General features: G+C 46.0%; 1 protein-coding gene across 2 annotated transcripts in view; it reads left to right on the top strand.

The window, feature by feature from the left end:
- ETV6 (ETS variant transcription factor 6) overlaps positions 1-27,711 on the top strand; it is a gene marked incomplete at its 5' end in the record, with an annotated part of 225,226 nt that overhangs the window by 186,293 nt on the left and 11,222 nt on the right. For both annotated transcript variants that reach the window (XM_080914293.1, XM_080914292.1), the window contains 2 exons: positions 3,518-3,652; positions 18,704-19,249. In XM_080914293.1, the coding sequence (XP_080770419.1) occupies positions 3,518-3,652; positions 18,704-19,249 (681 nt within the window). The remainder of the gene's footprint in view (positions 1-3,517; positions 3,653-18,703; positions 19,250-27,711) is intronic.

Genomic DNA, 27,711 nt, shown 5'->3' with positions numbered 1-27,711 from the left:
GGGTTCTTGTGGGCAGCTAGCAGAGACTGCTTATGCACCTGATGCTGTCCCTCTTCTGTAAAGCATATGAAGGCAGAGCTCATGTTGGGTTTAGAGGGGCCCGGACAGAATGGTAGGGTCACACACATTCTTTGCCCTTTTCTCAAGTGGGAATGAAGAACCCAGAACTCCCTCCTCAGTTTTCCACCTGAGACCTAAGTGTCCTAGACCACTTGGATGATCTCAGTAATCAGAATGGTATCGGAGCAGGGCTGGGGCCAGCGGAAGGCAGTGCTGAGTTTAAGCCCCAGAACCCAGGAGAAGACGCAAAAACAGATCCTACTCTGCAAGGTTAGCTACCCTCTGACCTGCGCACCTCTGCTGTGACGTGCGCATGCTCACACATGCGCACACAGCACCGGGAAGTAAATTCTTTTAAAGAAACGAGAACTCGGCAAAGAAAGCGGCTTCGTCCTCCTACCCCTTGTTTTCAGCCCCCCACACTGGCCTGAGGAGAGGTGTGGGGACACCAGCCTTTTTCCAGGTGCTTATCTGTGGTACCTTCGCTGAACTTTATGTTGAGCAAGAGAGGCAGGCGGTGCAGTCTGCATTTTGTAGAGAAACCCAGGAACTTGCTCAAGGTGACCCAGTCCCCTGTCTGGCAGTGTCTGCAGTCTGTGCCCCCTCACTGAGGGAATAGCGCTGAGCACCCTTCACAGTCACTAAATTTATATTTCCTGGCCTCCCCTTCCAAAATGGATACGCTAATTGCAGAGGTTTTTTTTTTAATAGTAATCATCAAGAACACATTTCTTTAATGTTTGCATTTTCTATTCTGCATAATGCCAAAATAAAACATTGATCAGATCTACAAGCTCCAACCCAGTATGGCCATGTAAATTAGGAAGGGTTAGGAAGACATTCCACTAAACGGGAAGAAAAAAAAGTGTTGATTAGGGACTTATTTTTGTATGAGATTAAAATGTGATTCATTAAAATAGGACTGTATTTTGGGTTCCGCGTTCCCTTCTCATCGGAGCCATAGATGGTTGGCTTGTGGTTTGGGGTACTAAAACCCTATTCAGTTCTGAATCCTGCCAGTCCGGTACAAGCTCTACCTTCCCACACCACTTCCAAAAGTGTGGTCAGAACTCCTGTGTGATCCCCCTGCCCAGTCTTAAGGAAACCCCTAGAGACTTGTGCTCTAGTGTTTACTTAACCCTAATCATAAATAGCAGCAGCTAGCTGCAAACAAAATTTAAAACTGAAGTGACGGAGCAAGCGGCAGCTAGCTAGGAAAGCTCCTCGGGGTTGTAGGGTAGGTGCTTGGAAGCGGGTAGCCAACCATAGAACTTGATTTTTTGCAGGGGGTAGTAGTTGATAGGTTTGCAGGGAGAAACCTCTTGTGAAGTGTTTTCTGCAGTTCGTGCTCAATTTGGAAGGAAAAAAATAGCAATAGCTACAGCCCAAAATACACAGTTAAATTAAGTTGTTAATTAAAGTGTCTTTAAAAATGGCTTATATCGGAGACAAAGGCTCATTGTTTGGTACAGTTGTTGGCTACATCTCTGTGTGAGGGAGGGTGTGGGGAGGACAGTGAGAGTCCTGTGGTATATTTAAATCACCCATCCTCAGAAGATTGAGCTTGTACCAAAGCCAGAGAGGAGTGCAACCAGTTCGTGGTAGGTTGGTTAGGTGGTGGTGGTGGTGATAGGTTTTATTGGTTTGGTTTGCTTTTGCTTTTGCTTTTCTGTGCTAATGGCCTACTTATTTCACACACCAAGTATTCAGCACCTGCCATTGTCCAACATCTCGAGATCATTTTGTACAGCTTATAAGACCTTGGAGTGATATCTAGATGTATAATTAAAGAAGGAGAGACCCCAAACTGTACCAGTTTCTTATAGAAAGCAGGCATTAGTCACCCCTAACTACCGGGCTTTGTGTAAACTAGAAAGATGTGTTCTCCTCCTAGGAAAATTAGTTGTTGTTTGAGATAGAATCTTTCTGTGTAGCCCAGTTTGGCTTTTAATTTCCCATCCTCAGTCTCCTAACACAATATCCAGCTTTTGTGACGTAAAGTTTTTATCAGGACTTGGTGGAGCCGTTTTGTACATTTAAAATGTAGCTACCAAAAGATGTCGTTTTCTTTGAATAATTCTGAAGCACAAGCAGAGAGAGAGAGAGAGAGAGAGACGGACAGGCGGACAGGCGGACAGACAGACAGGTTAAGAGGACATTTTCACTGACATTCCACAGTTTGAATTTTGCCTGACTTTGGGATCATCCTCTGATGGTCTCCCTGTCATCGAACCACACTTCACAGAGTTTCACTACAGCCGCTTGAAAAGTCAATAACGGGGGACCATCTTCAAAACCTCACATAGCTGCCTAAACATCGCTTGTAGGGAACTGACCCATGAATCCTCTGCTAGAACTACAGTGTAAACACATCTGTTGCTTAGATGTTTTTTAATTTAAGCTGGGTGCATTTATTAACAATGTAAAACAATGTATATTGTTTAGAGGGGAGGGAACAGGGAAGATGGCTCATTGGATAGAAGTAAGTGTCACACAAACCTGACAGCTTAAGTTTGATTCCAAGAGTCCATATAAAGTAGATGGAAAGAATCGGCTTCACAAAGCTATCCTCTGACCCACACAAGAAGCATGCTGCGTGTGCGCACACAGGTTTTATTTTAAGTGTATTAAACGTTTTGCCTGAGTGTATATTTGCACCACATGTGTGCCCAGGACACACAAAGGTCAGAAGAGGGCATCAGATACCCTGGAACTAGAGTTACAGGTGGTTGTAACCCGCCATGTCAGTGCTGGGAACTAAACCCAGAACCTCTGAACCTCTGTAAGAGCAGCCAGTGAGTGCTCTTAACCACTGAACCATCTTTCCAGTCCCAAAACTTTTTTTATATTATTTTTTCTATTTTTACTTTTTGTTGTTGTTTGATACAGGTTCTCAGGTAGCCTAGACCTCCTGAGGACTGAGATTGCAGGTTTCAAACACAGTGGACTACTCTTATTTTTTAGCATGTAGAAACAATCTGATTGAGATCTGATGAACCTACAAAAGCTATATAAAGCATATAATTTGATCAGTTTGGAGATAACTATATATCCATGAGATCATCGCTCTGTAAATGCCATTTCCACTGTCTCAAATTTTCCCTGTCTTCTTTATTATTGTAATTATTATTAATTTGGTTATGTGTACATTTGTCCCAACATCTACCCACTTTGCCAACTCTAAGTGCACAGTCCAGCATCACGACTTGACAGCACCATCTTCTGACCTCTGCAAACACCCATTCGCACATAGTACATCTTAAAATGAGAACTTTATAGGCCACACAGCCCTGACACAGCCATGTGAGTGTCCACTCATCCTATCTCTGTTAAGGGTCAACAATCTGTTCTGTTAGTTAACCGTTGTCCCCTTACCTCCATCACTGTCATTGCTCTGCTGCTTCTTCTGTGGCTGTGAACCAAAGCATCCCATCTCTCTGTTTCCTTTTCCCTCCAGGCGATGTGCTCTATGAACTCCTTCAGCACATCCTGAAGCAGAGGAAGCCTCGACTTATCTTCTCCCCATTCTTCCACCCCGGGAATTCCATCCACACCAAGCCAGAGGTCCTACTGCATCACAACCATGAAGAAGGTACCGGAAGAGGCTTCTCTTTGCTTGCCCGAGGTTTAGACAAACCAGGGGGATGACTGGTTTACTCATTAACACTGTTTTCCTTGCTGTAAATTCATTCATTTGGGAAGCAGGGCTTTGAGTACCTGCAGTGTGCCTGCACTGGGGGAGATGATTGGAGGAGTAAGGCATGACATTGTCAGCTCTCTGAAGCTCACAGTCAGCAGAGCGAACACTGATTACAACTATACATACACGGGCATGATGGGAGGGGACATGACACCCAGGTACAGGAAGCAGGTTCAGCTTCATACGAGGTGAGGCTCTGGAGGAGTCCTTGAAGTTTCTGTTTGTTCGGGTAGAATAGAGAGGGTAAGATGACTTTATTGGTGAGTTCGTTCATTATAAAAATTTTTAAATATATATAATCCGTCTAGAATCGGGTAAATAACGCTGTGTGAGCCATCTGTCACCCTGATTCAGCAGTGATGAGCTTTTCCCACTGGAGAGCTGACCCAGGTTGGTTAGTCTGAAACGGAAGACTCGAGAGTCTATGACTAAGAAGTGACAGAGAGTCGGCCATTGACAATATGTGAGCAAGATGATCAGAAAGGCCAGCGGGAGGAGAAAAGCCAATCTGGGGGAAATTGGTGTTGGATAGGGGTTTTTCTCCCCATCGGTCACTGAAGGCCGTTTGCTGGTGTGAACTCGATACCATACTTTTCTGTCACGGTTACTGTTTTCCTTCAGACTCACAGGAGCCAGGAAAACGTCATCAGATAGCTCAAGGCCATGAGTTCTGCTCAAGTACAGAAGCAGGTGTTGGCTGAGTGCAGAGCTATAAAATGTGACTTTGTGCACAGTGCCACTGAGCAGCTGGGTGTGCAATAGCATTTGGATGGAATCACGTCTCCCAGGGCCAGTGAGCCCTCTTCCTCCCGGTGGAGCAGGCAGCCAGCATGCAGATGTGCAAGCACTGGAATGGAGGGGACTTTGATCAACCTAATTTCCTTAAAGCCAGTCTCAAGACCCTGTTCCTTGGGAAGTTCTGTTGACTTGCGAGTTATTCCCAAACACAGGACTTTTCTTTTGCGGTCAGACAATTTAAAGGCTTGTGTTTTGGTGCTCTCTTAATTAGCACTTTTTGAAAAGGAAGCCTGACTGTAGATGACCCCAAGGCCTCCTTGTCTCTCAGACTGTCCTCTCAGACGAATGGGAGAGAGAATAATGCCAATGTTTTTGGCAGGCTCCCTGACTCTCATCCTCTCCTCTCCTCTCCTCCCAAGTTAAATTTAGCACCTGCCCCCTCCCATATTGGGTTTGAAGTTCCTCTGCTCTTCTGGCCTTGCTCATTTCCGGCTTGCATAACAGCCAAGAGCCACTTCAAAGAAGAGGTGGGCTCACCGAAGCTTGACAGTAAGGCAGGCATTGTGTTTTTCGGCCTGGATGGGTGTTTATTTTAATTTTTTTAATTTTTAAATTTAAATTTCTCCTCCTTTTAATTTTTTTTTTTTAATTTGGAATTTCTGTCCCTATTTTCTTTCTAAATGTGGTTGAAGGCGTGTGACTCCTTCCTCCTTGGACTGATTTGATACGGAAGTAGGTTTGTATATGTGTGTTGTCCTTCTGTTCAGGGATTAATCCCTAGTAGAGAAAGGTGGCTGACTCTGAGAGCTTCCCTCAAACCAAGGAAATGGAGGTGTGTCCCACTGCACACACACGTGCTGTGATGTCAGTGGTGAGCTCAGTCACTAAGAGAACAGAGCTGATGAGGCCAAGGTCAGGGGCTTCCGAACCCTGCAGATCAGGTAGGTGTACTTCAGAAACCAGCTCTTAAAGGACCAAGTGTATCCACTGAGACCATCTTTGATGCCACACATGAAGAAGCAAGATCTGAGAGCCTCATCCCTTCCCTTGCCCCTGTGCAGACCTCATGCCAAGCTCAGATCAACAGACAACACCATATCTACCAGGTGGTGTCAACAGAAAGAGTCATGTGAGGCACAGAGGTGACAGGAGGAACCTGCCTCCTGTCTCATACTTTCTGAATGGTGGGTGACCTTCCCCACCTCCAGCCTCTTTTGTTCCTTCCCCAAAACAGAAGTTCAGCATGCACTGTCTCAAGAATTAAAATGCTGCTGTTTGTGAAGGCAATGGCTCAGTTGATGGCAGATGAGGATACAGAGATATATGATAAAATATGGAGAGATCTAACCCAAAAGAAATTTTTCTATTAGCTGAAACTATGAATACCAAATTTTATGCACAGTTAAGGATACACGTAACTATATTGACCCAAAACTACTTATGTTGTTACTGACATGGCTTGAGTGTGTATTTATGAGTAAAAGATAAGTGTTTCTTATCAAAATTCTTAGGACCAGAAGTGGTTTGCATTTCAGGTGTTATAATATTTACATATTACACACAAGCACACGTGTGATATGTCAGAATGGGACCCAATACTAACCATGAGCTTCATTTGTTTTATATATATACCTTATATACATGGTGTGGAAATGATTCTTTTAGGATTTTTAAAGTTTTGATCTTCTAGAAATTACCAGCATGCTTATGTTTTAAATGTGACCTGCCAGCCAAGGTCCAGTATGGGATTGGACACTCAGGGTTTCAGACCATGGAGCACTTTAGAGCTCAGATCTTGGGTTGGAGATGCTCAGCCCTTATGTAAATGACAGCCAGAGGCGAAGAGACACTGCAGTGTGTGCTTCGGCGAGAGCCCCCGCCCCCTTCCCCTTGGCTGATACAATGAGTATGTAAATGCACAGCCCAAGGCTGCCTCCAGTGCTAGCTAGTGAAGAGCCTGGAATTGCCTCAGGGCTTGTGCCCTGACAGGATAGTGACCACACCCTTGCCAACTATCTCCACAGCATACTCTTCTGAAATCCTTTCAGGCCTTGAGCAGAGCAGTCATCTAGAACAGTTTCTACTCCGTTCTGGAAGAAGAGGTTGAAATATTACTAAGTTGACTGTTCAGTGTCAGTTTTACTATTGTGATACTTAGAGGAGAGACACAGTACTTTACTAATGATTAAGCCAGGACAACAGGCAAAAACCAGAACCATTCCAGACAACCTGGATGGGGTACTGTGCATGGGGGGGGGGAGGAAGCATGAGTGTATGTGTGCGTATCCAGGCGTGCGTGGGTTTAAAGAATGGGATCTAGAAGTCTGGAAACTGAGCTCTAATCCCCGGTTCTGTCAGAACAAATCATGAAGGTCAAGTTTCTCATTTCTCCGGGTCTCTGTTTCCACCTGTGGTGAGAAGAGAGGATAAATTAGATGGTTCTAAGAGTCTTTTACAGCTTTAAAGATTTCTTTGTTTAATGTATATGAGTGCACTGTCTCCGTCTTCAGACACACCAGAAGAGGACACCAGATCCCATTGCAGATGGTTGTGAGGCACCATGTGGTTGCTGGGAACTGAACTGGGGACCTCCGGCAGGGAAGTCCATGCTCTTCACCCCTGAGCCATCTCTCCAGCCCCATACAGCTTTAAAATCCTAACATAGCCAAGCAATATGGAGATGAACAAAACAAGTCTTCACCCTTGGGATCTTAGGCAGTTAAGACAGAGCAAGCCAAGACAGAGTCCTGCTTTGTGCTGCCCAGCAACTGTAGAAAACCCTCCCTGGTCTCAGTTGTGTCCCCTTATCCAGAACTCCTGCTAGCATGACCCTTCTCAACACCAGACAGAGTGTAGCCTCATCCACTTGTGGTGAAAAGTGTAGTTTCAATAGGTCCCTTTGCCATGACTGAAATAGGTAGGTGGTTGGTGTAGAAGGGAGACAATGGAATCAGTGACACTGGTACTTGTGCAAGAACCAGAAGGCAAAAGTCTCCAGAAAATTTGTGTCATCAAACAATCATCAAAGAAACCTGTCTTGTTATATGTGATTGTGTCATGGCGGCATAAGTCTCTGGTTTCCAAAAAATCAGCCGCTTTAACATCCCATGGAGTTAAAAGTAACAGATTGCCACTCTTTCCAAAGAAAGGCCCTGTCCCCAAGGTGTCCATGCAGTTAACACTGCTCCCCTAAAAGCTCCTTAAGTAAGCTGTCAGTCTCCTGCAGGACAGTCCAGACATTGTCTCTAAGAAGGAAGATCTATGTTTCTCTCCTGTTCCTCCTGTATACTGCCCCCTCTTGTCATTCAAATTCTTCATTGTCACTCTTTCCTGAGATAGTCAGAGGTAGAATCATTTTTAATCACACCAACTGTCTGTCTCTCTCTGTGTCTCTCTGTCTCTCTCTCTCTCTTCCTCCTGCACACACACACATTGCCGAGTGTTTCTGTGGTGATTCGTGACATGTTTAGAGGACAGGGATGCTCTCCTGACAGCTTTCTGTCACGGGGTGAATGTGGAATTTTCCCGCCATGCTAAGGAGTTCCACATAACAGAACATTGACCCACATTTCCTACAGCTAGCCCAGAACTTAGATGGCAGTCACCTCTTTTGTGGGGAACAGGAAGGTGACATGCATTCTGACTTGACCCACTGGAGTTTCATTCGTATGGTCTCTCTTGAGGGGAACATTATTCCTTGGGATCATACACAGCTTCAGTGAAATAACTAAAGATAGGTGTGTGACATTTTTTTATTTGTCCTGCTTTATGTCAGCCCTCCTAACCTCCTAAATGTTCAAATCATCTAGTCTTGACAAACATCCTAAAAACGCATTATAGTCTAAATTTGTAAATGAGGAAAACAAGACTAAGCAATAAAGTAATACTTTTCCAGACCAAGGAGCAAAATGAAAGAGTGTGTGTGTGTGTGTGTGTGTGTGTGTGTGTGTGTGTGTGTGTATGTGTGTGTAAGGTTGATGTCATGGTGTTACTCTACCTTAGATACCGAGGCTGGCTTTCTCACTTGAACCCAAAGCTCACCAATCCTACTAGCTTGCTTTAGGGGTCCCCTGTCTCTGTCTTTACTGGGATTACGGGGGAGCTACCACAGCCATCCAGCATTTCTGTGAGTGCTGCAGGTCTGAGTCCTGGTCCTCATACTTTTATGACAGGCACTTTTGACTTGCTGAGTCATATCTCCCGACATACAAAGCTAAAATTTAAATCTAGGTGACGTTCACAACAGACCAGAATGTTCTCTCTCTTTTTTTTTTTTAAGTTTTCAGTGTTCATGCAGCCTGAAAATAAAAGAAATGGTTGAAAAATGAGACAGCTTCATAGAGATTATGACATTAAGGCAATTTCGAGGACCCTGCAAGGGCACTGTGGACCTGGTGACCCTTTGCACGATAAAATGGAAGCAACAAAATGTCACAGAGAACTTTGCAGAGGTCTTTTAGTTCCTGACCTATTTTGTTTTTCTGAATCAACATCTCTGTAGCCCAATCTGGCCCCTAAGGTACTATGTAGTCAAGTAAGCAAGGTGTCCCTGTCTCCATCTCTCCAGTGCTGGGATGACAGGACATTACTGTGCTGGGTTTCATGTGGTACCTGAGCACAGAGCCCAGGGCCTCCGTTGCCTGACAGGCACTCTACCAACTGAGCATCTCAGCCCTGGTCCATGGTTTTTAAAAAACGTACTCAAAATCGGAAGGAACAAACCTTCTGAGTGGCTGTTTTTCCCAGGATGAGTAGACTCAGCGTGAGGAAATCCTTCCACCAGTGTGATGGATAAGGTTTGCATCAGAAGCTACGGCTAGAAGTGGAAACCAGCGCCTCTGCGCAGCTTCCTTTAGGAAGCCAGGCGTTCCTTACAGTTGCGGCAGAGGCTCCACAGAGGGAAAGCTTTTGTCTGCCCCTGGCCATGGCCTCTTACAGATTGTTAAAATACAAACAGAGAAACAGAAAAACCATTCGCTCGCTTCTCTAGTCTTACTGGAATGGTGCTGATAAATGAAGTGTCAAAGATGCCACCAGCTGGGCTATGACATCTTTGTTATATATATTTAACTGTGTAGTGCATGAAGGAGCCAGAGAGTGCCGTGAACATATGCCGAGCCACCTAGGTTCAAAAACATTCTGACTCCCATTTTACCTGCTCTGCGTCTGAGGCAAATTAGTTCCTCCGTGTGTCAAGGAAGGAAAATAACAATACCTGCTTCAGCCTGTGGAAGAAAGAAAGGGATTACTGTGAGAACTGACCCAGGAACGGCACCTGGCAGGAGGCACCCCCTGAATGTCATTCATTGTCATTTCTTGGCACATCTTCCCTTAGTCGAGTTTTTAATCATCCTTTTCTTGTAAATTTTAATTGTGATAAAATACATATAAAGAGCCTTATAACCTGCCTCTGTTTCAGCACACTTGAGTGGAGTTGAGCATCTCCACCTCAGAGTGAAATGGTCCTTTGTTTCTCTCCTTTTCTCCAATTCCGTGTTTCTTCACCTTCATCTTTGGGAACAGACTCCCCGTGCTTGGCTCGGGTGTCAGATTTGTGCACCCCATGCGCATTAAAGGCCGTTCGCCTCCCCTCGATCACCTCTCTAGACCAGCTGGGCACCATCGCTTTCAGAACTGCTCTGGGGACGGTGCCAGTCTTCGCTGTTTGCAGAGCATGGCCGATTTGGAAGTGGACACTTTTGTTGCATCCTGGGACCTGGGGTGTGCTGTGCCCCTGCCCCTTCTAGAACCTTCAGTGAATCTCTGGCTGTCTCCTCTTACATTGAAGATTAACCTTCTCACTGCTCTCCGTGCTGTGATTCTGACAGTGGGGCATGAGAGGTCCCTGGAGAATAAGAACAGGCCCACATCACCACTTCCTGTCACCAACTGAGCAATGATGAAATGAGGCAAAGACCCTTCCTTCCTGTTTCGGGGCCATAGTTGACATGCCTTGTCTTTTCTGACCTCCGTCCCCTCCTCAGCATGTGCTAACCACAGCAGACAGAGGAAGGCACCGGACAGCGCGCATCGTCTCTTGGCTTTACCCACTAGCCCTCTATCTTCTTCCTCTGTCTGTCATGTTCTGGAGAATGCTTTTAGGTCTAGGATGAGTCTCTTCCGCCAAAAGTTTCATGGCGGGAGATTCCTATACACATGAGTAACTCCAGAGATGGGCAAGTCTCCAAGAAACTTTGAGGGAAACTAGCCAGTCCCTTGGAGTTCAGGCTCTGGAGTCAGTGGGTTTCAACTGTAAAGAAGGAAAGTCTCTGCTGAAGGGCTACTGATTGGCTGCCACCCATTCCCCAAGCCTTATCTCTGTGTTCACCCTGGTCTCTGTTAGCTGTTGAAAAATTTCCCCACAGGTCTAACTGGCTCATTTCAGATTCAGCTCCTTAGGATCTTTTTTTTTTTTTTTTTTAAGATAGGGTCTCATGTAACTCGGGCTGGCCTCCAACTCTCTATGTAGCCAAGGATAGCCTTAAATACAGCTATCCATTTCCATCCCTGATTGATTTAATATCAGGGATCAAGCCCAGGGCTGTGTGCATGTTTGGGAGAGCACTCTAAAACTATAAACTACCTCCAAGCTCCCCTTTAATTATCTGAGGAATGAATTTCATTTTGTGCGTCTGAGTGTTTTGCCTGCATGTATGTGTGTGTACACCCAGTGCCTGCAGAGATCCCCCAGAACTGGAGTAAGATGTCTGTGAACCTCGTGGGTGCTGAGAACTGAGCATTCGTCCTCCGCAAAGGCAGCGAGTGCTCTTAGCCACTGAGCCGTCTCTCCAGCTGTCCACTGACCCCTGCACCCTGATTCCTTAAAGTGCCCCTCTCTCTCCTCTGCCACTGGCTGTGCCTGCAGACGTGTGGATGAGCTATGCAGGCGCACTGGAGGAAGACAGCCCACTTATAGGCAGCATCTGCCTGCCCTGAAGGAAGATCGGTGAGCCGGTTTGTTTCCTTCAGCCCATTATCAGATACTTATGAGAAGTCCAGGGTTTGTTGTTTATTGAACTATTCCCTCCAACCAGAGTAATTTACTTCTTAGGCCCTAAAGGGGAATTCAAGTTGAGGTGGCCAGGTAAAAGGTCAGTAGATGGTCTCCAACCAAGCAGAAATTGAGCCTTGAAGAAAAGACATAGCATTCTGCTAGGCGACTGTAATAAACACCAGCAGTAGAACAGCTGTAGGCACAGCTTGTCAGTAACTCCTGCTCTGGAAGCCCATGGTCAGGGTTGGTTTCTGTGAGAGCGGAAGAAAGGATCTGCTCCAAGACTCAGTCTTAGCTGCTGAAGTCTCGAGGACAGTCAACCCATAGTATTGCTTGTCTCGGAGGTCCTGTCTTCCTGTGCGCATGTGTCCCTGCCTGAAACCTCCTTTCTATAAGGGCACAAGACATATTGAATAATAAAGTCTTCAGTTTTCCCTGTTACTGTGAGAAACACCATGACCCAAAACACTGGGACTGGAGAGATGGCTCATGGATTAAGGACCCACCAGATTCAGTTCCCAGCACCCACGTGGCAGATAACAACTATCTGTAACACCCACTCTAGAGGATCCAGTGCACACTCTTCTGGTTTCCATAGGCACTGCGTGTACATGGTTCGCAGGCAAACATGCAGTCAGAACACAGGTACGCATAAAATAAAATTTTCTATTAAATAAAAATTACCACTGCGGGTAGAAAATGTTTCATTTCTATGTTTATAGGATGCATTTCCATCACTGAAGGAAATCATAGAAATACAGAAAGCATGGCAAGGCAGTCACGTGGAGCCTCTGCCATCAGACACCTCTGGAGCCTCTGCCATCAGACATCTCTGTGGAGCCTCTGCCATGCAGTTTGCACATTTTTCTGAATTAGGACTAAAAGTGTTACTTTTTAAAAAACTTCTCTTTATACCTTTTGTGGTTACTGACCAAGGGCTAAGCATGTTTCCTGTGGTATTCTGAACTTGTTCACTCTTTCTGAAGCCCCCTCTTATTTTGCCACAGGAATACTTGTTGCTCTTCCTTGCAAATGGCAGATTTGCTTCCCCTGCTCATCCCCCTTCTCCCGGCAGATGCCAAGATTTACAGCTAGCCTACCCTGTCGCTTTCACTAAACTTGGCCCGTGTTTCCTTTCACAAAAAGAAAAAGAAGTAACTGTGGAGATACACTTTTTGCTGGTTATCTCCCAGGCTTTCCCCCGGGCTCACACTTAGATAGCTTTCTAATGTAGCCCAGAACCATCTGGCCAGGGAATGTTGCTGCCCACAGTGGGCTGGGCCCTTCTAACATATAAAATGGCTTCCTTTTAACTAATTATGTCCTCAGCGATCTCCTTTTCATAAAGGCCACATTCTGAGAGTCTAGAAGTTAAAACATACGAATTTGGAAGTGGGAAGGCACATTTTAATTAATGCAATAATTGGGCTAAGGTAGGGGTGTGTGTGTGTGTGTGTGTGTGTGTGTGTGTGTGTGTGTGTGTGTGTGTGTATAATGTACTTTCACCTCACGGACCTTTAACTATAGCTTTTATCTTTGGATCTTTGACAAAACTTCTGAGGTTTGGTCCTCTCTGGGAATATTGTGAAACACAGTGGGCTGAGGCTGATGAATCTCCTGACTCATTTCTCAGAATCTGGAGATGATATGGGGTGATATGTAATGTTGACATGTGATAAATGAACATGAGATGTTTGCCATAGCTTTTTTGGACTTACTCATGGTTTATATGTAACTGACTTGGGGCGTTTGGATAAATTTTTTAAAAAAAGATAGAAACAGGAGAATCAGGAATTCAAGGTTAGAGTAAACTGTGTAGTAAGTTCAAGGTCAGATTGATCTACATGCGATCCTATATCAGTTAAACAATATGCCAAACAAAAACGACTTAAAAGGAACGTCTTTTTTGCTCACAGTTTGAAGGCACGGTGCATCATTGTAGGCAAAGCACATTGTGAGGAGGGTGAAGCATCCAATCGTGCTGTATCCATAGTCAGAGAGCACAGATGCTGGTGCTGAGCTTGCTCCTCCTCCTTTATGTCTATGATCCCAGCCCTTGGATGGAGCTGCCCACAATTCAGGGTCATCCTCTTTACTTAAACCTTTCTGAGAACACCCTTAAACACACTTAGAGGTATGTTTGCATGGTAATTTCATATCCTATGAAGTTGACAATCAAGGCCAGCAATCTCAAACCCTGTCTGTCTGTCTGTCTGTCTCTCTCTCTCTCTCTCTCTCTCTCTCTCTCTCTCTCTCTCTCTCTCTCTCTCTCTCTGTCTCTCTGATGAGAGTTGGAGGTGGAGGGGGGCGCTAGTACATGTTAAGAAAGAGAGTAGGACCTCTTATCCTCATCTGAAATCTTCTTTATTCGTCTGGTTTAAAGAATGCGATTCTCTGTGTCTGAAGACATTAATTAAGACGAAGCTCTGGGCTCAGAAAGCACAGTCAGCCGGAGTGAATACTCCTCACTGGGCTTCAGGCTTTTTCCCCCAGTGCCTCGCTCGTTCCGTGTAGTTCCACCTCCCTCTTCCCTGTGCATTCCCCTCCCCTGTCAAGACCTTCAGAACCAGGTCAGGCATGGACAGTTTCCCAGATGAACAACTTACCGAGCACAAACCCAGACATCAAGGCCACCCCTCCCCGACACCAAAAAATAAAATAAAATTCTGAGACAGAAGACTCCCACATCTGAGGGATGTCACGCACACACTGTCCAAGGACTGTATTTCCTGTGTCCAGAGCTCCTCTGCCTGCCGACTCTGGTCTCTTAAGTCTCCACACTCAGCTGCCAACTTATAATAACAGAGCACAGGGCAGCAGGGCAGGATCAGAGCCTACTCCATTCGTGGGCACAAGCTTTGTACTGAGAGAAAGCGTGGAAGGTCTTGTTGCAGACCTTTCGGCCTGTGCAGTGGCTGTGCCCAGACCACCAGGAGCCGGGAATTAAATACCCTCAGATCCACTTGTCTACCATTAATGTTATCAGCTTCATCAAGTGCTTCCTCTTCCAGTGGTGTCTGCAGAGAAATAAATAAATCAAGCTCTTCCACATCTCGTTCCTGCCCAGGATCCAAAGTCTGAAGTCCACTCTGAGCTGAATTATCTGGAGCGCCGGCTCCCTCTTTCATTGTTCCCAAAGAGCTGTGCAGGAACAGAGAGTGAAATCTCTCCAGGACGTTACATCAGTTCCCCTTTTCCCCTTGGCATGAAAGTGCTTCCGCTCAGAGCCTGACTTCCTAAGGCTTGTAAGGTTTGCCCCTACTCCACACCCACACCCCAGCCTTGAAGCCAAGACATCAAAGAGAGCCTGCAGGTAACCAGCTTATGGGCCGGCCTGTGTCTGCTTTGTCATTTAGAAGGCGAAGGCGGGAAATGGATTCCGGAGATGGGATATTTTTTAGTACTGGGTCTCTGTGATCCTCAGTAGTCTTTTAAGAGGGGTGTCTTTTAAGCAAAATGTGACATTTTGAAAATATTCGAAACCCAGAATAAATCTGTCCCAAGTCATTACTTCCCAGTGACCTTGTCCTGACAAATAAAAAGGAACCACAATAAGTTTGTCTTTATGGGCGGCAGAATTTAGGTTCGCTTTAGCAACAGTCAGTGGTGGTGTGTGCCATTCCAACCCCTGTCTAGGCAAGACAGATCAGTACTTCAGAAAGAAACTTTTAGGCAGACACAGCAGCTCATGCTTACAATCCTGCTATAATCCTAGCTCCTGGGAGACAGCGGCAAGACAATTGCTTTGAGTTCGGGCTGCTACAGTGTAAGACCCGGTCTATTAAAACACTTTTGTAATAGAAACTGCCCATCCCCTATAAAGAAGTAGAGAGGGCTCTTTAAGGAGGCCCCATGTGCCCACCACCACTGTCAAGACCCCTTTGCCACCAAACTGCCCCCTTATACCCCGCCTGGCTGTTTCACCTCCCATGAGTATCATTCCATCCATAAATGCTTCCGGGTAGGCCTTGGAAGACAAAGGCCACGTAACAAAATGAGAACCACAGGAGACAGTGCTTCAGCTCAACACCAGTAGCTTTCGGTGGCCACCTGCTGGAAGATGTTGTATACAATGTGAAGCAAAATCTTAGAAAGGGCCCTCCCCCGACCTGCTCCCTCTTTAAAAGCAAGGAGAAGGAGTCATAACTGGACAACCACATAATAGGTATTGGCTGGCTTTGACTGTCCCTTAGAAGAGGCTTGGATCCAACATTGCAATTTGGGTTGGTTTGGTGGTGGTGGTGGTGGTGGTGGTGGCGGCGGCTGTGGTCAGCGTTGGTTGGCTGTTCAAGGTTTACTTATGGTGAGACAGATTGGTGACAAGACCCACAGGAAATCCTCTGATGGAATGTTTCTCATCACTGATGAAACATATGTCACGGTGTGGCATTTTCCATTGGCGACATTATATAGGCACACTTGGCGAGTTTCAGATTGGGAGGGGAGGTGTTTGATGAGCAATTACTTTGCTTATTCTGATCTTCCTTCCCACCTACCCCGTACCATCTTCAAGACTCATACCCCACACACTCTGATTTTTGAGACAAGGTCTCACTCACTCTGTAACCCAGACTGGCCCTAAATTCACCATATAATCCAATCTGGCCTGAAGCTCCTGACAGTCCTCCTGCCTCAGCTTCCCAAATGCTAAAATCACAGATTTACACCTCCACACCCAGCCCAAGACTATTCTTGTCTTCCGACGTTAGGTGATCTTGCTGTCCAGTGCCTTTGGGCCATTTCCATTGGGCGTAACCTGCTTGGGTTTGCTGACCTTCTGGGAATTTTTGGTTTCTTGATACTATGGCTCTAGTTGCTTAAACTTGGCCATTATTTCTCCCCTCCCACCCATTCCTTGTATATATTAGGCATATATGACTAGTTACAGTCATAATATGTTTTAAATTTCCTCTCTCATCTCTAGTAGGCTATTATGTCTGTCCCGTCTACTCCTTGACTTCGTATATTGCACTGTTTGGTTCTAGAATCTTCATTTCCGTTTTCCGAGTTTCTGTTTTGACACTTCCTGTGTATTACTACTTATTGTGACTTCGATGCCCCTGCGATGCTAACAGCTGCCTTAAATTCCTGTAAAGTCTCTTTAGCTAATCCCATCAACGTCACAGAATCCGTTTCTGTTGGTCACCATTTAATTAACAATAGGTCACATCTTCTGTGTCTGGAGAAACTGTGTCAATGCTGAACCTTACAGCTAGCACGTTGACGAGACTTCGGGTTGTGTTATCCTCCTGTGAAGAGTGTTGATCCTTATGCTTGTTTGTAGACAGTTCATCTATTAGACAGTCACGTAGCAGCTGGTTGACATTTTTTTCTGGGGCAAGTCTGTCTCAGGTTTGCCTTTAGGCCTCAGCAAGGACCCTTTGTAGTGTAACTCGGGATGTACTTCCCTAACACGTGGCCATGCTGGGGTAATGGACAGCCTGGGGCATTGACAGAGTCTTTTAACTTAGCGACTCCCAGGCTCTGACCTGTGTTTCTACGGCAGTGGCCAGGAGCTGGGTCTTGTTTGTAACTCTCAGCCACACAGCTTCTGCTTTCGAGTCTCCCGGGTGTGTGTGTTGTTCGGGAGTCAGGTGAGAGTGTGAGAACTTGAGCATGCCGTCTTAAGAGTTCTCCCTGGTATCCTGCCCTTGATGAGGCTTCCGCAGGTTTCTCCATTTTTGGCACCTACTTGCATCCTGACAGCTCACACTGGCTCTTCACTTTCAGACTGCCTTGTACCGATGAGGGCACTCTTGGGGAAACATTGTGTGTGCATGCATGTGTGTGTGTGTGTGTGTGTGTGTGTGTGTGTGTGTTTATTTAGGTATTATTGTCCAATATCTTTACATGGGTATTTTTTTGAGTTTATTGTATCCAGTTTCTGTAAAGTGTACCTGTAGGAAGTTTGGCTTGAGAGGGCCACTCGTCCATAATTGAAACTGGAACTCCTTTTTCTCTTGTCAGATGAATGGAGGCTGGTTTTAAATTCTTTGCTGTTCCTTTCATATCTGACCATATGGCCTAAATACCAATCATCAGGGAAATACTGAGATCTCTTTCATTCCTTTTTCCAGTTGATCAGTACTCTCACCATCTAGTGATCTCAACTAGTATGTGTCCTAGGACACCTGTCCCAGCGAGGAAGGACTTTGGAGTTTTTGCATCAGATCATACAACAGTCGTGAGTCAGGCTCTTCCTGACTAGGTCTTCTCCAGTGATGAGGGACATCTAGTAACTTTGTTTTCATGCTAACCTAACATAACCCTTCCATAAACCCCACCTCTTTTTCCCGTGGCCAGAGTGCCCCATGAGAGTAGATGTCTGTGAGTTAATGTCTATGGGCAGATACCTGCCTGAGGTTCAGCAGGGAAGCCCGATCACCTGTGAGTTGGTCCATTCTCAGACCAGCCCGGCAGCCACTTCAGCAGTAGAGCTGTAGACGCTTCCGGTGTTGCCCTCAACGGCACGTAAATCCAACTGAGATGAGGAACATGCGCTGTTGGGGTGCCCGTGCGTCCGTCCTTCCTACATCCCACTACCCAGCTCACAATGATCTGCACTCTCGGGGCCATGCTTCTAAAAGCTCTCTCAAGTACAAAATCACCATTCTCTAAAAATAAAAGGCCATCCTTGCTGCCGAGAGCAGGTTTCTGTGTATGATTTTGGTGCCCTGGGGTCTGTGTGACAAGTACCATAATACTTGTAGATTTTAGAATCTAATTCTCATCCTTTACCCATGGGCCTCGTGGTGCAGGGAGGTTGTCTGTGATTCACTTTTTTAATCTGTGAAATGGGAATATAGCGTATTTCCCTGCTAAGAATGATCCAGGTTCTAAGGACGTAGAATAGACGTCATTGCTAACAGCCATAACAACATGGAGGAGAAGAAAATGAAAATTGAAGCTCATGAGAGCCTCTGGAGAGAAACCTCACCTCTGAAACCCGCCCAAAGGAGCCAAGCGAGGACGAGATAGGGAAGGGCGTTGGGTTCCTTGTGTTTTCAGGCACTGACAGATGCCAGGTAGAATGTTTATGGACGTTCCTAGCTTGTCCAGGGTAAGAAAGTGACTTCAAGTATGTGCTCTCAAGTTTCCGTTTGAGCAACAAGAAAGACACGGGGATCTGGGTTGAGAGAGGCTCCAAATGGTGAGGTCATGGGGCTGCAGCCTCACAGTGGTCTGTGATTGTCTTTTCTTTTGCCCCGCAGATAACTGTGTCCAGAGGACACCCAGGACGCCAGCGGAGAGCGTGCACAACCCTCCCACTATTGAACTCTTACATCGTCCTAGGTCACCCATCACCACAAACCACAGGCCTTCTCCTGACCCAGAGCAGCAGCGGCCCCTGCGGTCCCCCCTGGACAACATGATCCGCCGCCTCTCCCCAGCGGAGAGAGCTCAGGGGCCAAGGCTACAGCAGGAAAACAACCACCAGGAATCCTACCCCCTGTCAGTGTCTCCTATGGAGAATAATCACTGTCCGCCGTCCTCGGAGTCCAACCCGAAGCCCTCAAGCCCCTGGCAGGAGAGCACGCGAGTGATCCAGCTGATGCCCAGTCCCATCATGCACCCTTTGATCCTGAACCCCCGGCACTCGGTAGATTTCAAACAGTCCCGGCTCCCTGAGGATGGGATGCATCGGGAAGGGAAGCCCATCAACCTGTCTCATCGGGAGGACCTGGCTTACATGAACCACATCATGGTCTCTGTGTCCCCACCTGAAGAGCACGCCATGCCCATTGGGAGAATAGCAGGTGAGTGAGCTCACACAGCCCCTCACTGCCCGGCAGTGACCATGGCAGGGTTACCGGCCCGCACGGGTTTGGGGAGGGCAAGGGGGAAGCTTCTGCCTGCTTGAGACAGGGTCCCTAATGGCCTGGTTAATGAGCCACTAGGAGAGAGTAGTTAATGAGCCTCGGAAACGTTAAGGAATGAGTGTCCTCCATCCAGCTCACAAGGAGAGCGGCTAAGGGAAAACATTTAAAATCAAAGGTGTATGGAGCGCGCTAATGGGCCCATCCTGAAGTTTCCAGGTGCTAATTAGTGACCAGACACAGCCAGGGAGAACCTTAGTCTCAGATTCTGTCCTGTGGACGGCAACTCGATGCTGCTTTTCCCCCTCGGGAGGGGGGGCAGAATTGGAATTAGGGTGTTAGTAGGCAGGTGTTGCTATGTCATTTAGACAGAGAAGACCCACTCCCGAATTCTTCTTCCAATTACGATGGAGGGCCCACATGTGCTCTCCTAACATGAAACCAAGGACGGTGGGTAAGAATCTACCAATTAGAACTTTGCTAGCCTGCACTTAATTTACATGGACTTCTCCAGAAGGCTGTCTGCACTCTTTGGCAAAGTGAAGTCTTTACCTCCAGGGCGTCTCTCTGATCATGAGACATCCACACTGTGCAGATAAATGCATCAGCTGTGCTGTATACAGCGGTGATTTAACATCCAGCATCCTCTCCCTTGTAGAACTGGGAGTTTACAGGGAGAAGCACCTGTAAACACCATTAAGATACAGGGCACATGATGAAAGTTTCACCACTTGGCCGGGCAGTATACAAGTTTATATTCGTCGAGACCCTTCTGTGGTGGGCTGGAGGAGCCAGGAGGCTTCACACGAGCTGAGGGAAATGTGAAGCAAGTGGCTATGCTTCCTTTGCTGGGAAGGGACCCGGAGTTAGGGCAGAGCCCTGTGCAGGTGATGGGGATAAACGGCCCCTCTTCCCATCTGGTTCTGCAGCGTGTAGCGGTTCCCAGCGAAAGGCCTGCTTCACCTCTGCCTTGACTTCTCGTCTCTGTTTAAATCAGTTGTTTCTAGATGTTTGTCTGTCCCTAAGTACACCTCTACCATTGCCTCAGTCTTATTGCTGTAAATAATTTACATTGAAGATGTTGAATTAGAAAAATAAAATGGAGAGGCTGGGGAGATGGCACAGTCAGCCTGTTTAGGCCACACACCCCAGGTGTCACGGCATATACTTGTACTCCCAGTGCTGGGGGACACAGTTGTACTTCCTTACCCGGGACTCACTGGCCAATAAGCATAGCCTACTTGGCCAGTGCCAGACCACTGAGAGACTGACTGTCCACACACACACACACACACACACACACACACACACACACACACACACACACATGCATGCGTGCGCGCACGCCCGGGGAGGGGGCGTTAAAAGAAAATAGGTTCTAAAAGCGAGGCTCAGTGGTAGGATGCTTGCCTAGCAGGCATAAAAGCCCTACGGTTTGATGGTCAGAACCATGACAGCAGTAAAACAGCAACTGTCCATGGCTCGCATGTTTTAGAAAGCTGTGAAACTTGGAGTTCCATTCAGAACAGTCCTGCAGGTTTAGTGATGGGGGGAATGGGTTATGCAGTGAAATGGGGTTAGCCATGAGGTATCTGTTGATCATGTGGGTGAGTGGACGCGTGGCGGTTCATACCATTCTCCCACTTGTGCATGAGATCTGCTTGAATAATAAAGAAACTGCAGGAGGAGTTGTCGGGAGGCAAAAAAAAAAAAAAAAGGAAAAGTCTTACAGAAATATCTCCTCAGATGGCTGGAGGAAGATGGATAGGGTGAGAACTTGTGGACAATGGATGTGGCCTTAGCTGCACAGCCTCTTGGTCCTTGCTCCTCTGTGGGGTGTTCTCAGATCCGATTGTATGTCTATAATTCTCAGAACAGCCCTTTGAGGCCGAATCCCTGTGATGTGCATGGGAAAGCCACAAGGGAGCTCTAGCTGCCAAATACCAGGGCTCTTTCCAAGGTCACAGCAGGGCTCAGCCACCCTGCTGTCACCTGGCTGGCTGTTGTGTGCAGTGCTTCCCTTGAGGGGATAGCACCCTTCCTTGTCAAGGTTGGCCATGTCTGCCTTCATTTCACCACAGACTTTTTGAGAATCTTAAGAAAGCATCCAGAAGGAGAACATGAATGACAGAAGGGGGAGGGAGGAGGAGGAGAAGGAGGGCTGGAGAAATGTAGACATAAAGCACTGTCTTCCCCTTGTAAGCTGCACATTTGTCCCCTCGGTTCTACGGCTCCTTTAAGATCACACGCCCAAACACCAGCCGTGGATGGAGGAGGCTCAGCAGATGAAACTGGAGATGAACATCACATTCCCCTCTCGTTGGTGGGGCGTAGATTTTATGTAGATACTTAAGCTCACACAGGTACAGGTATGAAAATGCAAGAAACCGTGTAGGGTGGTGTTTCAGTAAATGTTAAAAAGAGAAAAGCTCATCTTTTTATCGGCCTCCCGCGGTCTCACTCCATGGGCTCTGTCACGAGCTGCACTCTCCACAAGATTCTGTTCCCAGACAGTTCACTCAGCCCGCCCCAGTGCTTCAGCCCCGGCGTGTTTCTTGACCCCACCACCCGGCACAAACACAACTCTAAGGCCCGGTAACTTTTCATACAGGTTTATATATTCAATTCTCAGTCCACAAACCCTTTATACAATAAGATTACATCCAAAAGACAAAGACACAAACTGCCCTTCTTTATGAGAAAAAATGACCTACAGAAATCATTAAAATATTTATATCTACCTGTGTCCGATGACAGCCACCAAGATCTAAGTCTGCTTTCCCTGGCTCCATCTTGATTTCTCCCACAATCTCTGTTCCTCTTACATTTTCCTACCTCTTTCCCTCCTACCTTCCTACTGTCCAGTCATATGTCACCTTAACATCAATCCACAGGATGACAAAGAAAGTGAACAGGAAGGGAGAGGGAAAGAAAGGGGGGTACGTGCCATGGCAGACTGTACTAGCATGTTTTATGCCTGTGTGAGAGTAGCCTCATGTAATCTGGTGTCATCCAGGAAGCCTCCTGGAATGTTCAGTCAGTGCAGTGATGAGCCTGGGTATCCAGATGCCTTGTCTTGAGAACGCTTAGAAAGAGCTAGTGTCTGCTTTTCCTTGCCTCTAAGAAGGCAGAATGTTCTAGAAGAACGTCCCTGGTCCAGATCTTCTGGGAACAGTGAATTCATTCCTACAGGATGATTGAGTCCCATACAAATATATATTAATGTTCTTATGATCTTTGTAAATGTTGTAAAGTCTCTAAATATATACATTACCTAATGTACCCAGATTCCAAATGAGCCAATTTAACTGGCAGGCATTGCTTTCCACAGAGGTGAAGGGCACAGGTCGGGTGGTTACTGAAGTCCCTTCCTGTTCTGCAAGTCCACAGGCTGACAGTGAGTCCTGATTCTGCAGCCATCTGCAGAGGTGGTTCATAGCCCTACACTCTGTTTGCCCCTTTAGAGGGCCACCTTTCCCTCCCTCCCCCAACCTTCTATCTTTCTGGGCTCCTAAGATCTTAGTAAAAGTGAGTCTGTTTGTTGAAGGTCAAATTCTGTGAGTCATTCCTGTTTATACTGTAAGGTTCTGTCTAGTGAGCAGCCATAGATGCTTTTAAATCTCTGCAAAGGGGCTGCTAGATGATAAAACACAGTTCCTTGAAGCCCTTTAATTGAGCACAGGAAGAAATGAAAGTGCTGCCAAATGTCACACCGATGAGTAACTTCAATGGAGGATGTAGACAGAAACACTGCTTACCAGTGTGGAGCAAAACACAAGCCCAGGTTCTTGCCATTCACGACACATAGGAGGATGCTGTTCTGCATTCTTGCAGGGCAGCTTTTCACAGAGCCATAAGACTCGATTGTTGGCATGAAAGAGCTGAGGTTCACTATAAAAGTAAGGCATGCCCTCCTAAGTACCACAGGATGTCAGGGCTGCTTTTCAGATGGGCTTAAGAGAATGCTCTGGAGCTTTAATCCCAGCACTTGGGAGGCACAGGCAGGCAGATCTCTGTGGGTCAAAGCCAGCCTGTTTTACGGAATGAGACCTTGTCTCACAATTAAAAAAATATATTTATTTTTATTTTATATACATTGGTATTTTGCCTGCTTGTGTGTCCGATTCCCTGGGACTGGCATTGCAGACAATTGTGAGCCTCCATGTGGTTGCTGGGAATTGAACTCAGGTCCTCTGGAAAAGCAGCCAGTCCTTTTAACCATTGAACCATCTCTCCGGCCCCAAAATAAAAATTTTGATAAATAAAAAAAAATGCTTAGAATTTGGGGAGAAATGAGAAAAAAGCCATTCTAGATAGAGAAAACTCAGCCACAAACACAAGCTATAAAGCCCATGTATTCTTTCCTATTTCTAGTAGAGGTACAAGGCCAGGAGCTTGTCTATTGAAATCAACTAAAAAACTATTTTTTATAAACTCTTATTTTCCCAGCTCTGGGAAAAAAAAAAAAAAACCTGTTGAATCATGCAAATAAAAGATCACATAAACTATGACAATTTACTCTTGGTATTAACCATATGGGGAGTAAGAATATTCAGTAAGTTGTTAGCAGTTTTAAATACAGACTAAATACAAGTTGAGTCTATTAAAATATAACATGTTTTAATTTTACCTTGCAAGTTAGAAGAGGTCTTAGAGATGGTCCTCTGGAAAAGCATGAGGCTGTTTGTGTTGCGGTCCTTTCTTAGAACTAGATGAGTTCACTAGTTTTACAGGCAAAGGAACTGCACCTCACCTACTTCAGTAATACAGCCTCAGGCCTGTGTCCCCATTCCACTACAAATTCTTCAACCAAGAGACTTCCCAGCAAGGATTGCAAGTCTTGGCCAAGAGCTACCACCACCTGATTCTATATATTAGTTTATTGGGGAAAGCTACGCTTTTACTAAATTATTGTCTGTGTCTGCTTTCAAACCATGACCCAAGCATGAACACAGTTGAGACACTTTAGAGAGCCTAGGGCCACAACGTCTTAAATATTTACCAGTTGGCCTTGTACATAAACAGTGGGGTGCCCTGTGTTCCCCATTATGGCTCCCATGAACAGTCAGTATTCTGAGGACCTCAGACATAATTTAGGTAACAGGAAGCATCGTTCTTGCTGGCAAGGAAATGCATGCACTGTACGTGGTGAGGCACGTGGGGCACGTCTGAGGCTCGTGAGAAGGACAATGACAAATGATGTAAGTTCAGGGCTGCAGGCTCTGCTCACAGGACAATGCGGAACAGTTGTAGCGTCATCGTTAACACAAATAAAATACAGCTCAGCAACAGATTCTTGGCAGTTTGTGAATTTGCAGTCATATTTGTTCATTTATTCAAAAAGTATCCTGTGTTTACAGTGTGCAAGACATTGCTCTATGTGAAAAACACAGGAATGATCAATGTTGTGATCCTCCTGCCTCAGCCTACTGGAAGCTGGGATTACGGTGGATACCATCACACTGGGCTAAGTCAAGTCTTTTTTTTTTTTTTTTAAGTGATTTTGATTTTCTCCTAAGTAGATTTTATATTTGTCCCTTTCTTGACCTTATTCTAAAGATCTGCCAAGGAAAGATTCATTAGTATTCTGACATTTATCTTATAACCCATGGTCTCTCTGGGTTTTTCGTTTTTCTGTTTTTTATATACAGTAGCCCAGGCTGACCCTAACTCCTATCTCAGCCTCCTGAGTGCTGAGATTACAGACTTGAACCACCACATTTAGCTTTATAGTTTATTCTTAGTTCATTTGCTAAACAAGAGTGGGAACTTTAGTCAAAACCTACAGTGGCTGGATTCTGTCCTTTCTTGTTAGTACCTGATAACTTTCGTTAGAGTCTCTCAGTCTTGTCAAACTTAAACATCTTTCAGAATGCCATTGTTCTATTGACTATTGATGTACAGCCAATAAGACTTAGAATCCCCCCCACACACACACACACTTCAAGGTCCCCTCACTCTAAGTTTCCCACCAACACACTTCATGACAGTTTGTCGGATCCTTAGAGGCAGCCTTTGATGGGCTTGGAAAAAATGTTTCTCTACAAGGTTGCATCTTTAACATAAGCAAGCGGATTCAGGCTAAGGAGACATGAGCATCCTATTGTGCTAGTCATGGGGCCTAAACAGTATTTATATTCCATGTATATTTAGTTGTTTGTTCACAGAAACTCAACCCTGGAAGTGTCCAGGGAAGATGAGAGAGAGAATACAGGGAGAGACCCCTAAAATGAAGGGCTAGTGCGGGGGCGGGGTGGTAATATGGAAATCTGATGTAGTAGATACCTTCTAAAATATATGCATATATGAAGGCTGTCTGAACAAAAGTACCAAATAATGGGGAGACAGAGACCCAGGTAGCCATCTCCTGTCAATACCAGGACTGGGTTACATCTAATTAAAGTTGTTGGCAAAAGGGGTCTCATGGAAATCCCCAAACAACCCAGGCTGTTGCCAAGACCTTAGGCTGCCCTCCACGAACTGACAGCATGACCTCATGGCTAACGACAACACCCGCAGAACTCACTGAACATGGGGAAGTTAAGCTGGTGCCTTGTCGAGACTTCATCCATATGTTCAGCCTCTTAAGTACAAGAAGGTATTCTGTTTATGTTTCTGAAAAAACCTGTGGTTGACTGTAGACGCTATCAAAAGAAGAAATGTGAACACCAAGCCAGCCCAAATCCTTGAGCCTGCAGTGGTGTCCTGCCTACAAAATAGACTAGGGCAATGTTGGCACAGTGCTTATAGGAGTAACCAACCAATATCTGATTTGACGGAAGGTCTACTCCACCAGACGGAACCCATACCGGACACTGCTTCGGTGACCAAGAGCCAGAGACTAGATAACCCAGGGACAAACAAGATACGACTGACCTTCAAAAAAATATTTAGCAACAAATCAAATGCTTCTGATGACATTCTGCGATACTCATAGATCAGTTTCTTGCTCTGCCATCATCAAAGAAGTTTTCTCCTGTAGCAGATGGGAACAGATACAAAAACTCACAGACAGACAGACATTATGCAAAGAATGAGAGACCTTGGGGCACTGTGCTCTAAAGGGGATGCCTTCATCAAATCCCTTCCCTGAGGGCTTGGGGAACCCTGTAGAGAAGAAGGCAAAGAGCATTAGAGACAAAGGGGATGGAAAACACCCAACAAAACAAGGCCCTCTAAATCAACGGGATCAATGCACAATAAACTCACAGGCTGAAGCAGCAAGCATGGGGCCTGAATATGTCTGCACGAGGGCTTCTGCATAGATGTGATGGCTTCCAGTTTAGTGTTTTTATGAGATTCTTGAGTGTGTGGATGAATGGGACCCTGAGTTCTGTGCCTTCTCTTGGGCTCTTCCCTTTTGTTTGTTTATTTTGTCTTAATTTTAGTGTGTTAGGTTTTGTTTTATCTTATTTTGTTATTATCTCTTAGAAGGCTGTTTTCTGAGATACTCCAAGGGAGTCAATCCAGAAGGAAGGGGGTTGGGGGAGAATAAGAGGAGTGGAAGGGGGGATTTAACCTATATCATGTGATAAAATAAATCTATCAGGGAGGATGGTAGGAGGCGTGGCCTCAGAGACCCTGGGCAATAGAGGATACACCACGTGCTCCGGCTTCCCACTACAATCTCAGGTTTACTTCCTAGAAATTGGAAGTAAGAATAACTTCAAGTGGGGCTTTTGGATTTTGCCCCCTTTTAGTAAATGAGCCTCGGGAATAGCATTTAATGTAAAAAAAAATAAATAAATAAGATAAAGAGAGTCATAAAAATGAGGGGACAGGTCATTTCTAAGCCTTCCTAAAGGAGGGTGAGGATCTCGTGTTAAAAGGACAGAGTTGTAGGATCCTACAAGACCCACTGAAAGAGCAACTCTCTCCTGCAGTGTCTCAGGGACACTGGAGCCCTCAGCCCAGAGCCCTCTCTTGGTAGGGTCTAGTACTGAGAGCCAGGGCATCCAGGAAAGCAGTGTGGACCTGTGGGTTTCCCCAGCCTCTGTAGTCAGCAGGATGGAATGGGTTTAATGCTCCAGGCTTAAGTCTCACGTCTGATCTGTAGCACTGGAAACACTGCCCACTTCTGAGCGCTTCTGCCCATTCCTGAGAGCTTTTGATTGATGGTAACACAGCCTGGGAGCGAATCGCACAAGTGGGTTAATGCTCACAGGTCAGTGTCCGTTCTCTGAGTCACTACAGAGCTGTCACACTGTGTGTCTAAGAGATTAGAGGAGCTCTCGGGTGTCCATCCTGAGCTGTCAGGGGTGTTGGCAGGCAGCAAGTGATGCTAACCCACAAAGTGTACCCCTCCAAATCCCCTCCCCAGCCTCCTTCGGGATTTGCGTCTGTGACCTCTGTCCGCCATGCTTCGCCCACTGTCCCTTTTAGAGGCGGTGGATAAGGTAATG

Source organism: Micromys minutus (assembly GCF_963924665.1).
Source record: "Micromys minutus genome assembly, chromosome: 3".
Taxonomy (NCBI): Eukaryota; Metazoa; Chordata; class Mammalia; order Rodentia; family Muridae; genus Micromys; species Micromys minutus.
This window is presented reverse-complemented; position numbering and strand designations above follow the sequence as displayed.